The 16691-nt window shown below is 53.8% G+C and overlaps 2 protein-coding genes across 31 annotated transcripts in view; one reads left to right on the top strand and one right to left on the bottom strand.

The window, feature by feature from the left end:
• Window positions 1-6160, top strand: part of SMTN (smoothelin) — a 41142-nt gene extending 34982 nt beyond the window's left edge. For 18 of the 30 annotated variants that reach the window (XM_077949949.1, XM_077949948.1, XM_077949953.1 and 15 more), the window contains 5 exons: window positions 225-398; window positions 596-713; window positions 1282-1433; window positions 2418-2582; window positions 5855-6160. In XM_077949949.1, the coding sequence (XP_077806075.1) occupies window positions 225-398; window positions 596-713; window positions 1282-1433; window positions 2418-2562 (589 nt within the window). In that variant the 3' untranslated portion in view covers window positions 2563-2582; window positions 5855-6160. Of the gene's footprint in view, window positions 1-224; window positions 424-547; window positions 744-1212; window positions 1434-2417; window positions 2583-5854 lie in introns of all 30 variants that reach the window. The other 12 variants (XM_028827838.2, XM_077949944.1, XM_015150169.3 and 9 more) reach the window with 5 other exon arrangements.
• A 186-nt stretch (window positions 6161-6346) lies between these two features.
• SELENOM (selenoprotein M) lies at window positions 6347-9431 on the bottom strand. Its single transcript, NM_001159399.3, is given in 5 exon segments — window positions 6347-6692; window positions 6772-6850; window positions 7198-7232; window positions 7449-7484; window positions 9216-9431. Coding segments are annotated over 5 exon segments (438 nt in total). The 5' UTR covers window positions 9345-9431; the 3' UTR covers window positions 6347-6533.
• Between the last annotated feature and the right edge of the window lie 7260 nt (window positions 9432-16691).

Below are 16691 nucleotides of genomic sequence, written 5' to 3'. Positions count from 1 at the left end.
GGGTGGGGGAGGGGGAGGCGGAAACCCGTTGAAAACCTTGCTGTCATTTGAGCCTCAGTGAACTCTAAAATGGGTGTGATAAGGACGCCTCCCTCCCTGGCAGGCGTTTGTGGCAGTGGAGATACTAGTGTGCCACAAGACACCCCCTCCTCCTCGCGAGTGGTGGCCCAGGCTGGGGAGCAGCCCTCCTCTCCCTGCCTAACATGCATCTCCCCAACCCCTAGCATCTTCGACCGCGAGGACCAGACCAGCCCACGGGCCGGCAGCCTGGCAGCGCTTGAGAAACGCCAGGCCGAGAAGAAGAAAGAGCTGATGAAGGCGCAGAGTCTGCCCAAGACCTCAGCCTCCCAGGCGCGCAAGGCCATGATTGAGAAGTTGGAGAAGGAGGGCGCGGCCGGGTGAGCTGCAGAAGTGGGCTGGGCAGTGGGGGGCGGGGCTTCATAGTTGGCCCGGCAGAGGCGGGAAGAACGCACGGCTAGATCTGTGGTGCAAAGGCCCGAAGGTCACGGAAGGCGGGGCCTGGGATCCACTGGGTGGGCCCACTGAGGCACGCCCCTTATAGTCGTGTGACCTGGTCCTGACACCGCCCCTACAGCAGCCCTGGCGGACCCCGCGCAGCCGTGCAGCGATCCACCAGCTTCGGGGTCCCCAACGCTAACAGCATCAAGCAGATGCTGCTGGACTGGTGCCGAGCCAAGACTCGCGGCTACGAGGTGAGCCCCGGGAGGCCAGGGGGCCTGGAGGCCTCCCCAGACCCCAGCTCAGCACCCCCCTCTTAGCAGAGCTCCTTTTATTCCCCAGTACACTTCCCGCCACTGTGTGGCCTCACAAGGAACATGGAAAGGCTCTTGGGGTGAGGAAACTGAGGCTCAAAGAGGACACAAGACAAGCCCTAGATTCCAGCATCAGTGATGAAGTAACAGGGCCTCTTGGGTGGTGGGCAGGGTTCAAGGCCGGATCCCACTCTTGGAGTCCCCTCCTTGTTGCTCTGTAGGAGGCCCTGAGTCAATTTCTCTAAACCAGGGAAGGAGTGATGAGGCATGACCATGGCCTTAGCTGCGTGGCGCTGGGCCTCTCAGTAGCTCTGTCCCTTGAAATCGCAAATATGGGAGTTGACAGACTCACTTGGAGGAGGCTCGTGTTCCAACTATTCACTCATTGTGCAAGCTACAGGGCTTCTCTGTGCCCAGTGCCCTAGGTCTGGAATACCAGAATGCTGAGGGGTAGACAGCAGCGGGGAGTTGCCCCCAGGGTCCTGACCCGTCCTCTTACGGCTTATAGCATGTCGACATCCAGAACTTCTCCTCCAGCTGGAGTGATGGGATGGCCTTCTGTGCCCTGGTGCACAACTTCTTCCCTGAGGCCTTCGACTATGGGCAGCTTAGCCCTCAGAACCGACGCCAGAACTTCGAGGTGGCCTTCTCATCTGCGGAGTAAGTGTGGGCCCTGGCCCTGCTAATGTTGCTGCACATCTGGGGCTGGACATCGGGACCAGGCCCAGTTGCCCTGAGAACCCCTGGAGCGGGCTGGCCACTTGGTCAGTCAGCGGCTGAGACCCCCTTCCCCAGAGAGTCCCCGTCCTTCTCCATCCCCGCCCACCCGCTGCTGAGCGTGCCAGGTGCCCGCCGGAACGAAGGAGCCACAGGCCGGCCTACCAGCCCGGGCCAAGGCCCACCAGGTGGCCCTGTCCATATCCCCTCCATCCTCCCTCTGCCCCCTTCTCCCTCTCTCTCCCTTTCTCTGTCCTGCTCTCCTCCCACTATCACCAGAGCTTCCTGCTCCCACGGGATCCCGGCTGGAGATTCCAAAAGGAGGCTCCTGGCCCGGGCACCGTGCCCGCCCAGCCTATATAGTGCTGCCAGAGGCTTATATAGGACTTCAGCAAGCCCTCCACTTTGGAATCGTTGCCCCGTCTGCTCACCTCACCCTCAGCACCCTTCTCCATCTGTCTTCCCTTCTCTCCCCTTTTCTTTCTGGTTTCTCTCAAGTTTCTTCCTCTTCCTCCTTCTCCTCCTCCTCCTCCCCCCACCTCCTCTCACGCCTCCCTCACCCCCTCTCCCTGGGGCACAGCCCTCCTCTCCAACCTTGGTGCCAACGCCGTTTACCCCACCCCGCGTTCCCGCTTGCCCCTAGAGTTCTCTGCACCTGTGACTGGTTTGGCCCCCACCCCTGTTTGCATTGCACACCATTAGTGATGGGTAGTGAGCGGCACGTCCACAGTGGGGAGGCGGCATGCGGGGGGCTGGCAGACTGCAGCACTGGAATCGTAATTGAACTCATGTCTCTGTGTGTGTGTGTATGTGTGTGTCTCTGTTTCCTCCCCTCTCTCTTCTCTGCCTCTTCCCTCTCTTCCCTACCTGGGGCCCTGGCCTCCTGCCCCCATCCCCCACCCCTTCCCGGCCCCCTACCCTCCCCAGGACCCATGCGGACTGCCCGCAGCTCCTGGATACAGAGGACATGGTGCGGCTTCGAGAGCCTGACTGGAAGTGCGTGTACACGTACATCCAGGAGTTCTACCGCTGTCTGGTCCAGAAGGGGCTGGTAAAAACCAAAAAGTCCTAACCCCTGCTCGGGGCCCCACGGTGAGAAACGCCGCCTCTCCCATCTGCCCCATTTCACCAGAATCTGCTCAGCAAGGCACAGAGAGGGTCCAGGGAGGCGGGTGGGAGAAGTAAGGGGGGCATTTAGTCAAGCCAGAGGAGCCAGACATAGCCCTGTCTTCTGGCAGTTCAGGGCCCAAGGCGAGACCATTCTGAATGGGCGGTGATGACCCAGGTGAGCAGCACTGTGATGGGGGAAGCCCAGGGGAGGTGCCTGACCCAGGTCTGGGCCCTCCATCTGAAAAAAGTGCAAACTAAGCTGGGATCTGAACAAGTTCAGGCTAAAGGAGGGAGAGGGAGTTCCAGGCAGAGGGATCAGCCTAGGCTTAGCAGGGCAAGAGAGCTGAAGAGCGCAGCACACCAGGAAGGGAAGAAACTTGAGTCTGGATATGAGGGAGGAGGAGGGGGCCACAGTTAGAAGTTTGACCTTCAGGCCGAGCACGGTGGCTTATGCCTGTAATCCCAGCACTTTGGGAGGCCGAGGCGGGCAGATCACAAGGTCAGGAGTTCGAGAGCAGCCTGGCCAACATGATGAAACCCCATCTCTAGTAAAAATACAAAAATTAGCCAGGCGTAGTGGCACACGCCTGTAATCCCAGCTACTCAGGAAGCTGAGGCAGGAGAATCACTTGAACCCAGAAGGCAGAGGTTGCAATGGGCCGAAATCGTGCCACTGTAGTCCAACCTGGGTGACACGGCGAGACTCTGTCTCAAAAAAAAAAAAAAAAAAAAATTGACCTTCCTCCTGAGGACAACAGGAGTCATAAAAGGTTTCCAAACAGAGGAGGGATGGATGTAGCATTCTAGGACCTTCCTTGGATGAGGCTTGGATGAGAGACGGGATGGACTAGATGGCTGGAATAGCTTAAGAGCGAGAGAGACAGGCTTCCCAATAGATCTGGTTTGGAGAGGGAGAGGGAAGGTCAAGAAGTCTGCCAGGCTCCTATGTGGGCACTGGAGAGTTGGTGGTGCCATACTCCAAAGTGGGGAGCTCAGGGGCAGGACCAGTTCAACAGGAAGATGTTTCTGGCTGGGGGTTCTGGATCCTAAGCCAGCTGTGGCATTTCCTCTCTGGTCACCTCACCTCAGTACCAAAGTAGAGAATTCAGATCCTGAACTAACTACCCCATTACAGACAAGGAGCTCAGAGAGAGAGAGGGGCTAAGACTGTCCTGGGGGTGGGAGGGAGAGGGAAGATGGTTAGTTCAGAGGTGGGGCCAGAAACTGAGACTCCAGACTCCCCACTTAGTGGCTGTTTTCCTTGCCCCATCACTGCGTTCCCGCCCATTTTGTAGAGAGGATTGAAAATAGAGGCCCAGAAGGAGCAAGGGGATTGGCTGAAGGAATGTGAGTCAGTGACAGGTAGGGGCACACTCAGATGCCCCTCGGGGCCTATAGCCATTATGGGGGGCAGTCCACACGTGCACACACACACTCAGAGAAGGAGCGCAGATGAGGGGAGGATGGGCTTGGTGCTATCTCCAGATCATATATGGACTTAGGAGCTGCTGCCCAACAAGCCAGCTTGGAGGGAGAGGGGCCCAGCCCAGCCCTGATCCAGTTGGAAAGTGTGACTCAGCCGTTCTGTTGCTCAAGTTGCCTGGTGTTTGGCCTGTCACTGGGGCAGCCTGAGCCCTGAGCCCTGAGCCGTGAGCCCCAGTGTAAACAATGGCTTTATAAGGTCTCCAGGGAAGGGAGTAGGGGCGGGAGGGAGCACCAGGTTGGAGAGGGAGGTCAGGATCCCTGGGACGATAGCCACAGCTGGAAGAAGCTTCAGAGAGAGGCTGCCTCTGCATCATGGTATAGCTCGGGAAACAAGCCCAGTATGGGATAGGGATGACCCCAGGGGCACGTAACTCATCAGCAGCAGACTGAGAACCCTCTCAGTCATCCTAAATTCTTGTAAGGTCTCAAATGAGATAGGGAATAACTGTCCTGTTCTAAAGAGGGGGAAACTGAGTCACAGAAAAGGGCCTTATCTAGCACCCACAACTGGTTAGGGATAGAGTCTGGACTAAAACAGAGGTGTTCTGCCTCCCAGGTTTCTTCTTTGAAGGAGTCCAGGTGAGTTGGGAGTAGGCCCAGCCCTACCACAGTTCTGAGTTTGTCCATAAGGGCACAAGATGGGAGGTGGTCTTGGGTTCTCAGGTGTCTTGAGAATAAGGAGGAATTCTTGCCATTATGCCTTCCCTGCCATAGGAAACTCATTCTGCAACATTGAATGCTTGCTATGTGCCAGGTGTGGCAGATAGGAGAGAGCAAACAGGGATCAAGACAGAAGAGGTCTTGCTCTGGGGGTTGAGGGACAGGGGAAAGGGAGCCAGAGAGCAGACTCCAGCTTCAGAGCTCTGGGGGCTGTCAGTTGCTTAATAGGCACAACCCACTCACTCCAGAGTGGGGAAAAGGCTTTGCCAACACCCAGAACTGGGGGCCTGAGTCCCATGCGGCCTAACCTGCACTTACTAAACCGTGGGGCTTGAAACAAGTCGCTCCTCTGCTCTGTCACTCAGTTTCCTTATCTGTGAAGGGCAACTAGCATTCTGAAGGATGGCCAGAAGGGTGGTCCCACCCCTGAGCATGATGTAGATGGTCCATTGGTATTGGCTGGGATCCTCATCTGCCTCCCCTGCTCTACCCAAGGCAGATGATAAGGGTTAGAGAACCCCTCTGCTGCCCACACATTCCCTGGCCTCCATCTCCAGCAGCAGGGTTATCCCTACCCCCTGTCAAAGAACAGGTGTCTGGGCCTCTCAACAGGAAGTACCGGGTCAGGGAGCTAGCAGACAATCATCAGGGGACCACAGGCTAACTAGAGTGAGAAATGTCCATAGAGAAAGATTGGCCAGTGATGAAGCCCATTTGGGTGCAAAGGCCCAGCTGAGAGGCTTCTACCAACTGAAGTGTGCCAATGAGGGTGAGCAGAAGGCGGTCTCCAGGGAGAGCACGGGCAGGGTTTGGAGCCAGCTCCTCCCCAGAGTTGGAGGAAACAGACCCAGGACCTGCCTGACTGGGATGGGGCTCTCTTCTGCCATCTCCGCCTCCACCTGCCTAGCTCTGCTCCCCCGCCCCGAGGGATACCTCTAGGCTTGGGTAGATGAAGCCAGGGGCTTCCTGCCTTCCTGGAAGGCTTTTCCCTGCCTGGAGTTTATTAAAGACCAGCAGGCAATGCGGCAATAAACAAGACCTTGGGGTAGAGGGGCGCCACGAGAGGCGGGGCCGGTGCTGACATCCACCCCCGTACCCCCTCCCTGCAGGATGCTAGTGGACTGTGTGCCTCTGGTGGAGGTGGAGGACATGATGATCATGGGCAAGAAGCCTGACCCCAAGTGTGTCTTCACCTATGTGCAGTCGCTCTACAACCACCTGCGGCGCCATGAACTGCGCCTGCGCGGCAAGAATGTCTAGCCTCCCTGCCCGCATGGCCAGCCAGTGGCAAGCTGCCGCCCCCACCCTCCGGGCACCGTCCCCTCCCTGTGCGCCCACCCACCGCTGCCCTGTCTGTCGCGACACCCTCCCCCCACATACACGCAGCGTTTTGATAAATTATTGGTTTTCAACGATTCTGACTCCTCCCTGCGTCTCCTGGGGGTGGGGAGGGGGTTTGAACGGAAGGCGGCTCTGCAAGGTCTCCAACTCCAGCAGCCAGGCACTTGGGAATGCGAGGTCCCGCTGGGGTCCTCAGAGGTTCTTCTTCCGACCTCCCACCCCATCCCCCCGCAGCAAGCAATGAAGGAGTCGAGCCTCAGTTAAGGCAGGAGGGAATTTAGTGGAGCTGGGGAGGGAAGAAAGTGGGGTTGGGAGAACCTTTCATCCCTGCTGGCCTGGGGACGGGGCATCGGCCCTCAGCAAGAGAGGTATTCCCGGGATGCTGAGCGCTTCATTCTGTCTCCAGGACTCAGGCAGGGTGGTCCCAGCTCCGCCACGCCCCCGGACCTACAGGTCGGCGTGGTCCGAATTTTCCTCCGGGGGCCTAGCGGGCGCCCACACGTACTCGGGGGGCACCTGCGCGTCGGGCGCCGCCTTGCGGTAGAAGCCGAGCTCCTGCACCAGCGCGTTGATCTCTTCGCGGGTCATTTCACTGAGCGGTATGCGCTGAGGCGGAGGAGGAGCGGGGTCAGCAGACTGGGTCTCACCTCTGGCCTTGCCCCCAGCCCGCCTCCCACGGCCTCACCTCCAGTTCCTCGTAGCGGCGGCCCAGCAGCACGAGCTCAGGGTCGGCCCCAGGGAGGTGTTTCATCACCAGGTTGTGACTGGAGGTGGTGTTAAGGAGGGTGGTGGTGGGCAGAGGGAGGTAGTGGTTCCCGCAGCCTTACTGATGGGAACAGCATTGCCTCCATTGCTGAGCGCTTACTCTGTGCCCGGGTGGGGCCAGGGTCTCCGCTTATACGTGAGAAAATTAGGGTTCATTCTGTGGCAGTCATCACTAGTCAATCTCTCTTGCCCACCCAACATGGAGACCACCTCAGAATCCTCTGGGCGGCCACTACCAATCAGTTCCACTTGTCAGTTGAAAACCATCTGCCACCCCTTTCTTAAGTTAAGTGGAGATTCTCCCAGGTGCCCAACCCATTTCCCCTCCCCCAGAACAGAAGGATACTAGAATGGAATGTCCTGGGTGACGAAAGCCTTCACCTGGGGAGGAACCAGAGCATCAGAGACCATGACCCCAGTCTCCTCGAGGTACAGATGGGGCACTGAAGCCCAGTGAAGTCATAAAGCAAGTCAGGTGCAGGCTCCTGACTCTTAGCCTAGGGATCCTCCCCCCAGCCCCAGTCATTAGGACCATGTTGCCCACTCCCCAAGAGGCTCAGGGGGAACAGAGCTAGGGACCTCTTCCTTCAAACTCACCTCCTTTAGGCGGTTCAGCTGTCATCCCCCACAGGTCTGGAGGGGGATAAAATGGGATAGGTCAGAAGTCCTTCACATTTATACCAGCCACATCCCCAAAGCCATACATCCTTATCCCTGAGTTGGGTGGGTCTGTGAGTTATCCCTGGATCAGCAGTTCCCAAGGTGTGAAGGAAATGCTGGCCCCTTGTGGACAGAAGGGGGAACTGTGTATACAGCTGGGGAGACTCAGGCCTACAGACACCAGGGGAAAAGAGCAAGGCCAGAGACCCACAGTGTGCCTGCCAGCCTTGGGGCCTGTACATCCTACTGGCTGTTGACTGACTCCCAATGCCCAGGGGAAATGATCACCCTGCTTCTCTTAAGCAGTAGAGACCTGGGCTTGGCCTTTGATCCCTGAAATCTCACAGTGGAGGCAGACCAGAAGGAAACACCTCAGAATGGCCCTGGGGGCCCCCATTAGAGACACCTACCATCTGGTCCCTACTCTACACAGGCAGACCTCACCCTGCCTGCCACCTGCGGCCCAGCCCCACAGACCATCTGCTTGCTTCCCTGACATGGGAGGGTGGGAGGACTCCTCCCTGCCTTCCCTGAGGAGACACCACCATCCAGCAGGAGTGCAGACCCCAGGACCACCCACTCCAGCCCTCCTCCATCCTACCCTCAGCCCTTTCCTTAGAGACAGGGTCTCACTATGTCTGCCAAGCTGGTCTTGAACTCCTGGGCTCAAGCAATCCTCCTGTCTTGGCCTCCCAAAGTGCTGGGATTACAGGGGTGCACTACCGGCACCCAGCCATTCTACACCTTTTTGTCAGAGCTGACAAAAAGCTCAGAGGAGGCCGGGCACGGTGGCTCAAGCCTGTAATCCCAGCACTTTGGGAGGCCGAGATGGGCGGACCACGAGGTCAGGAGATCGAGACCATCCTGGCTAACACGGTGAAACCCCATCTCTACTAAAAAATACAAAAAACTAGCCGGGTGAGGTGGCGGGCGCCTGTAGTCCCAGCTACTCGGGAGGCTGAGGCAGGAGAATGGCGTAAACCTGGGAGGCAGAGCTTGCAGTGAGCTGAGATCCAGCCACTGCACTCCAGCCTGGGTGACAGAGCCAGACTCCATCTCAAAAAAAAAAAAAAAAAAAGCTCAGAGGAGGGCTGTGATGGTCAAAGTCACATAGCAAGACGGGGACTCCGAAAGGGAATTTCCTGGTAGGGGGAGCATGGGAGGCGGCTGCAGAGTAAATGTTGACAAACAAGTTCCCAACTTGGTTCCCCCTCCGAGTTGGCCCCCTTCCCTGGCTCCTGCATATGGAAGGAGGCACCAAGAAACTCTTCTCTCCCCCTAGAAGAAGGAAAAGAGACTTTCTGGAACCTCAAGCCCTGGAACTGGGTGGGGGAGGAATTCCAGGAACATGAAGTGATGGGGGATGGGAAGTTGGGACAGGATTGGGAGTCATAGGCCACGAGAAGAGTTAGGAGACTGCTCTCTCAGTGTCTGGGTGTCCGCTGGCGGGCCGGGTAGGGGGAGCTGGGGAAGGGTTCGGAGTTCCAGGCCCCAAAGTCGGTGTCTCAGACTTCCACGGTGGATGCTGGGGTCATCTGGGGCTAGGGAACAGGAGGGACGGTCCCGGCGCAAGGGGGAAAGCAGGGACTCGAGGTTCGAGGTGGTCCTGGGGCCAGGGCAGACGGTGCTCCCATGGGGCCGCAGGGTTGGGGGACGGTAGGGTTGGGGGACGGTAGTGTTGGGGCTGGAGGCCGGCGTTCTCACCTCTACCCGGGCGCGGGTCAGGCCGCTCAGACGATTCCAGTCCGGCCGGTAGGCAGTGGCGGCTGTGGCTGGGGCCACAAGCGCCGCGAGAAGCAGCAGCAGCGCCAGCGGAGGCAACAGGAGGCTCATCGGGACCCGGCCGCAGGTGATGCGCAAGCTGGAGGCGAACCTCCGAGTCCCTGCGCCACGTCTGGGCCTGTAGGCTGGCCCCGCCCCCGCCCCCGCCCCCGCCCCCGCCCCCGCCCCCGTCCCCGTCCCCGCCCCCGCCCCCACTCCCGCTAGAGGCCCAGCCCCGCTGGAGACCACGCCCCCAGCGATCGGTCTCCGCCCCACGGCTCCCCGCCGTTACCTCGCGCTTGCTCAGGGTGAGGTCCCGGCTCCTCCCTGGCCTTTGGGCCTTCACTTTCCCAGGTCCGAGAGTGTCCACGCTCCTTTTGTAGAGCGAGGATGTGGACGCTCCCACAGGATGCGGCCAGGCAGCGCCACCTCACGCCGGCAGAGGGTGCCGGCGAGACGCTGAGGGACACGGGAGTTTCTGAGCCAAACCTGCCACTTTAAGATAGGGAAACTGATAGGACACCCAAGAAAAAAAAAAAGGAAAAAAGAAAGAAGAAAAAATAAGATAGGGAAACTGGACTTTCTGAGGACTCCTCGCTTTGGAGCGTGGGAGATGGAGAGTGAGGTTCCGTAGAGGGGGTGCGGCTTCTGGGAGCCACTGAGACCTACCAGCGTGCATTCTACCATCCACAGCTACTGCTGAGCAGACTCTCTGTCCTGGGGTGAGGAAAGGAATTTGTTACTCAAAGGTGGGAAAATGCAAAGAGGGTTACAGCTGTTAGGCCACAACAGGGTCTTAAATCAGCTGGGTTATATTTACGGAATCAGGATTTACTTTTTTTTTTTTTTTAATGTGGCTATCTAATTCAATTAAAAATCTTGTCTTTTTCAGTGCTACTCTGCAGTGTTACCTCTGTTATATATAAATAGGCAACCATGGCTGGGCGTGGTGGCTCACACTTGTAATCTCAGCACTTTGGGAGGCCGAGGCGGGTAGGTTATTTGAGGTCAGGAGTTCAAGGCCAGCCTGGCCAACATGAAACCCCATCTCTACTAAAAATACAAAAATTAGCCAGGCGTGGTGTGGGCGCCTGTAATCCCATCTACTTGGGAGGCTGAGGCAGGAGAATCACTTCAACCTGGGAGGCAGAGGTTGAAGTGAGCCAACATCCTACCACTGCACTCCAGCCTAGGCGACAGACACTCTGTCTCAAAAATAAATAAATAAGCAACCATATAAATATCTGGGAGTCTACTTATGAATATTGTACCCTATTCTACTCCTCCAGTGCATTTGTCTAACTATGCTGTCTTATTAAGTATAGCTTTATAGTCAGACTTGACATCTGGTTGTCTGTTAGTCCTCTAGCTTTGTTCTTTCTGCTTTTTTTTTTTTTTTTGAGATGGAGTCATTCTGTCGCCCAGGCTGGAGTGCAGAGGCCCCATCGCGGCTCACTGCAACCTCCGCCTCCCAGGTTCAAGCGATTGTCCTGGGCGCCACCATGCCCAGCTAATGTTTTTTGTATTTTTAATAGAGATGGTGTTTCACCGTGTTAGCCAGGATGGTCTTGATCTCCTGATCTCATGATCCACCTGCCTCAGCCTCCCAAAGTGCTGGGATAACAGGTGTGAGCCACTGCACCTGGCCCGTTTTTTTTTTTGTTTTTGTTTTTGTTTTTTTTGAGACAGAATCTTGCTCTGTCGCCCAGGCTGGAGTGCAGTGGCTCAATCACAGCCTGAACCTCCAAGGCTCAAGCAATCTTCCCACCTCAGCCTCCTGAGTAGCTGGGACTACAGGCATGCACCACCATGCCCAGCTGATTTTTTTTTTTTTTTTTTTGAGATGGAGTTTCCCTCTCATTGTCCAGACTGGAGTACAGTGACATGATCTGGACTCACTGCAACCTCTGCCTCCCGGGTTCAAGTGATTCTTTTGCCTCAGCCTCCCAAGTAGCTGGGATTACAGGTGCCCGCCATCATGCCCAGCTAATTTTTGTATTTTTAGTAGACATGGGGTTTCACCATCTGGGCCAGGCTGGTCTCGAACTCCTGACCTCAAGTCATCCACCCACCTTGGCTTCCCAAAGTCCTGGGATTACAGGTGTGAGCTACTGTGCTGGCTTTTTTTTTTTTTTTGGGGGGGGGGGACAGAGTCTTGCTCTGTCACCCAGGCTGGAGTGCAGTGGCTCAATCACAGCCTGAACCTCCCAGGGTCAAGCAATCCTCCCACCTCAGCCTCCTGAGTAGCTGGGACTACATGCATGCACCACCGTGCCCAGCTGATTTTCTTTATTTTTTATTTATTTATTTTGAGACGAGTTTCCCTCTCATTGTCCAGGCTGGAGTACAATGGCATGATCTGGACTCACTGCAACCTCTGCCTCCCGGGTTCAAGCGATTCTTTTGCCTCAGCTTCCCAAGTAGCTGGGATTACAGGTGTCGGCCACCACACCTGGCTAATTTTTTGTCTTTTTAGTAGAGACGGGATTTCACCATGTTGATCAAGCTGGTCGCGAACTCCTGGGCTCAAGTGATCCTCCTGCCTTGGCCTCCCAAAGTACTGGGATTACAAGCATGAGCCATCATGCCTGGCCTATGGCCTACATTTTCCTGTGGTGAGAGCCATGTGTAAGCCCACAGCCTCAGTGAGCCACCGCAGGCAGTCTAGCTTTGTTCTTCTTGAAGGCTGTCTTGACTATACTCGGCCTTTCGCACTTCCAGGTACAATGTAAGGCCAGCTCGTCAACCTCCACAGAAAAACCTTCCACGTTTCTATCAGGATTTCAAATTCCCATTGGGGAAATCAATGTGGGGAGACTCTACAGCTTTACATTATTGTGTTTTTTCTACCACGAACATGGTAAATCCCTCCCTTTCTATAGGTCTTCTTTAATTTCAGTAACATTTTGTGATTTTTAGAATAAATATCTTGCATATCTTTCATTAGATTTATTCCTAGATATTTAATTTTTTATAGCATTACAAACTCTATTGTTTTTACATATTCATTTTCAAGTTGCTTGGCAGTAGCATATAGGAAGACAATTGATTTTTGCATATTAACCTTGCAGCCAGTGGCCTCACTGAATTGCTTACTCTAATAGTTTAACTGGAGATTTTTAAAAATTTTCTACATATGCATATTATATCACCTGGAAATAAAAGTGGTTTTCTTCCTTTCTGATCCTTATACCTTGGTTTTGTTTCATTGCACTGTCTTAATTGTACTGTCTGGGACCTCTGGTACAATGTTGACTAGAACTGGTCATCGTCTTTTTCCAGAGATCATCTTTTTTTTTTGAGATGGAGTCTCACTCTGTCGCCCAGGCTGGAGTGCAGTGGCACAATCTCGGCTCACTGCAAGCTCTGCCTCCCGGGTTCACGCCATTCTCCTGCCTCAGCCCCCGAGTAGCTGGGACTACAGGCACCCGCCACCATGCCCGGCTAATTTTTTATATTTTTAGTAGAGACGGGGTTTCACCGTGTTAGCCAGGATGGTCTCGATCTCCTGACCTTGTGATCCGCCCTCCTCGGCCTCCCAAAGTGCTGGGATTACAGGCGTGAGTCACTACGCCCAGCCCCAGATGTCATCTTTAAACGATCATGTTTGCTGTAGGTTTGTTACTGATGTGTTTTATAAAAGAAAGTTTTCTATTTCTATTTTTCTTAGAGCTTTTATCTTGAATGAATGTTGAACTTTGTCAAATGTTTTCCTGCATCTATTGAGATGATCATGTGGTTTTTCTCCTTTATTTTATTAAATGTGGTAAAATACATGAACTGATTTTCATATGTTAAACCTTGCATTCCTATAATAAACCAATTTGGTTGCATAAAAAAAGAGATAGGAAAACTGAACCCTAGGGAATCCTTGTTTGCACTATTTGTTTATTCAGCAGATTACGGGGTCTTGTTGCTGACTAGGCTGGTCTCGAATTCCTGGCGTCAAGTGATCCTCCTGCCTCAGCCTCCCAAAGTGCTAGAATTACAGGTGTGAGCCACTGTACCTGGACTTTTTATTTCTTTGGACAAAAATTCCAATCAAGATTTTTATTTCCCAGAGCACACATTGTGGTGATGGAATATTGTGTACCCTGTGGGGGTTGGCAGGATAAAGGGATTAATACATATAAAGCTTATTAGAACAGGACCTAGTACAGGACGGGCGCAGTGGCTCATACCTGTAATCCCAGCACTTTGGGAGGCCAAGGAGGGTGGATCACCTGAGGTCGGGAGTTTGAGACCAGCCTGACCAACGTGGTAAAACCCCCTTGCTACTAAAAACACAAAAATTAGCCGGGCATGGTGTGCATGCCTGTAATCCCAGCTACTCGGTAGGCTGAAGCAGGAGAATCACTTGAACCTGGAGGCGGAGGTTGTGGTGAACCGAGGTGGTGCCACTGCACTCCAGCCTGGGAAACAAGAGCAAAACTCCGTCTCAAAAACAACAACAAATATATATATATATATATGTTAGCTGGGCATAGTGGCGGGCGCCTGTAGTCCCAGTTACTACAGGCTGAGGCAGGAGAATCGCTTGAACCTGGGAGGTGGAGGTTGCAGTGAGCCGAGATCGCGTCACTGCACTCCAGCCAGGAGATGGAGTGAGACTCTGTCTCAAAAAAAAAAAAAGTACCTAGTACAGTGTTCGCTTTCATTATCAGTTCCCTCCTTACCTCATAAAGACCCCGTGAACTCCATTTTGCAGGTTAGAAAACAGGCTCACAAAGGTGAAATGAGTGAACTGTGCATTTGGGACTTGAACCCAACATGTCTCTGCACTCATCTTGAGAGTCGGGAGTTTCTTCCTTAGAGTGGGTTCGTGGTCTCACTGACTTCAAGAATGAAGCCGCGGACTTTCGCGGTGAGTGATACAGCTCTTTTCTCTTTTTCTCTTTTCTTTTTTCTTTTTTTTTTTTTTTTTTTTTTTTTTTTGAGACGGAGTCTCGCTCTGCCGCCCAGGCTGGAGTACAGTGGCCGGATCTCAGCTCACTGCAAGCTCCGCCTCCCGGGTTCACGCCATTCTCCTGCTTCAGCCTCCCGAGTAGCTGGGACTACAGGCGCCCGCCACCTCGCCCGGCTAGTTTTTTTGTATTTTTTAGTAGAGACGGGTTTCACCGTGTTAGCCAGGATGGTCTCGATCTCCTGACCTCATGATCCGCCCGTCTCGGCCTCCCAAAGTGCTGAGATTACAGGCTTGAGCCACCGCGCCTGGCCTCCTCCCCTGCCCTCCCCTGCCCTCCCCTCCCCTGCCCTCCCCTGCCCTCCCCTCCCCTCCCCTCCCGTCCCCTCTCCTTTCTTTTTTGAGACGGAGTCTCGCTCTGTCACCCAGGCTGCAGTGCAGTGGCCGGATCTCAGCTCACTGCAAGCTCCGCCTCCCGGGTTAACGCCATTCTCTTGCCTCAGCCTCCCGAGTAGCTGGGACCACAGGCGCCCGCCACCATGCCTGGCTAATTTTTTATATTTTTTAGTAGAGATGCGGTTTCACCATGTTAGCCACGTTGGTCTCGATCTCCTGACCTCACAATCCACCTGTCTTGGCCTTTCAAAGTGCTGGGATTACAGGCTGTTTCAGCTCATAAAGGTGGTACGGACCCAAAGAGTGAGCAGCAGCAAGACTTACTCTGAAGAGCGAAAGGACAAAGCTTCCACAGCATGGAAGGGCACCCAAGCAGGTTGCAGCTGCTGGCTGGGGGTGGGCGTGGGGGGGGTGGTGGCCAGCTTTTATTCCCTTATTTGTCCCCGCCCACATCCTGCTGATTGGTCCATTTTACAGGGTGCTGATTGGTGCATTTACAATCCTTTAGCCAGACACATCGCACTGATTGGTGCATTTACAATCTTCTAACTAGACAGAAAAGTTCTCCAAGTCCCCACTCAACCCAGGAAGTCCAGCTGGCTTCACCTCTCAATCTCAGGCATAAGCAGATCGCTCTTTCTGCCATCTTTATGTGCTGCCATAATGGTGTGCATGAATGTCCTGGCTGATGCTCTCAAGAGCACCAACAATGCCAAAAGAGAGGCAAACACCAGGTACCTATAAGGTCGTGCTCCAGTGTCATCATCTGGTTTCTAACTGTGGTGATGAAGCATGGTTACATTGGCGAAGTTGAAATCATTGATGATCACAGAGCTAGGAAAACTGCTGTGAACCTCACAGGCAGGTTAAACAAGTGTGAAGTAATCAGCCCCAGATGTGATACGCAACTCAAAGATCTAGAAAAATGGCAGAATAATCTGCTCCCATCCTGACAGTTTAGTTTCATTGTACTTACAACCTCAGCTGGCATCATGGACCACAAAGAAGCAAGACAAAAACACACAGGAAGGAAAATCCTGGGATTCTTTTTCTAAGGATGTAATATGCATTTGCAGATAAAATGCCTACAATTAAAAAAAAAAAAAAAAAAAAAGAACAGATCACCAGATTCGGATGCCAGTTCTCTTCTTCATGCTTTCTTCAGCAAACACACCAAGTCCGTCACTGTCCTCTTTTCCCTTTGAATCTAGGGACTCCTTCTCAATACTGAGCCAAGGCTGCATTATGACTTTCATGGATGCTAGGGTTTTCTCTTTTTTTAATTTTTATTTTTATTTTGAGATGAAGTCTTGCTCTGTCACCCAGGCTGGAGTGCAGTGGCGCAGTCTTGGCTCACTGCAACCTCCACCTCCTAGGTTCAACCGATTCTCGTGTCTCAGCCTCCTGTGTAGCTGGGATTACAGGAGCATGCCACCATGCCCAGATAATATTATTTTTAGTAGAGACAGGATTTCACCATGTTAGTCAGGCTGGTCTCAACCTCAAGTGATGCGCCCACCTCGGCCTCCCAAAGTGCTGGGGTTACAGGCATGGGCCACTGTGCCCGGCCTCTTTTTTCTTTTTTTTAGAGCCAGGGTCTTGCTGTGTTGCCCCAGCTAGTGTTGAACTCCTGACCTCAAACAATGCTCCTGCCTTAGCCTCCTGAGTAGCTGGGATATGGACACATGCCTCCATTAAATATACATAATATACATAAATATTATATATATATTTGACTTTCAATTGCTTTGGTAAAAAGATAACTATAATCTAGGCTGGATTCATTATTATTAGTATACGTTTCCTTTTTTTTTTAATAACGTTAACTTCCCAGTGTATCCTTCTCATTTTAAAGGATATTAAAAACATTTTCGGCCAGGCGCGGTGGATCATGCCTGTAATCCCAGCACTTTGGGAGACTGAGTCGGGCAGATCATGAGGTCAGGAGATTGGGACATCCTGGCTAACATAGTGAAACCCCTTCTCTACTAAAAATACAAAAAATTAGCCAGGCGTGGTGGCAGGCTTCTGTAGTCCCAGCTACTTGGGAGGCTGAGGCAGGAGAATGGCGCGAACCCGGGAGGCGGAGCTTGCAGTGAGCTGAGTTCACGCCACTGCAC

The sequence above is a fragment of the Macaca mulatta genome, chromosome 10, assembly GCF_049350105.2.
Source record: "Macaca mulatta isolate MMU2019108-1 chromosome 10, T2T-MMU8v2.0, whole genome shotgun sequence".
Classification (NCBI taxonomy): domain Eukaryota; kingdom Metazoa; phylum Chordata; class Mammalia; order Primates; family Cercopithecidae; genus Macaca; species Macaca mulatta.
This window is presented reverse-complemented; position numbering and strand designations above follow the sequence as displayed.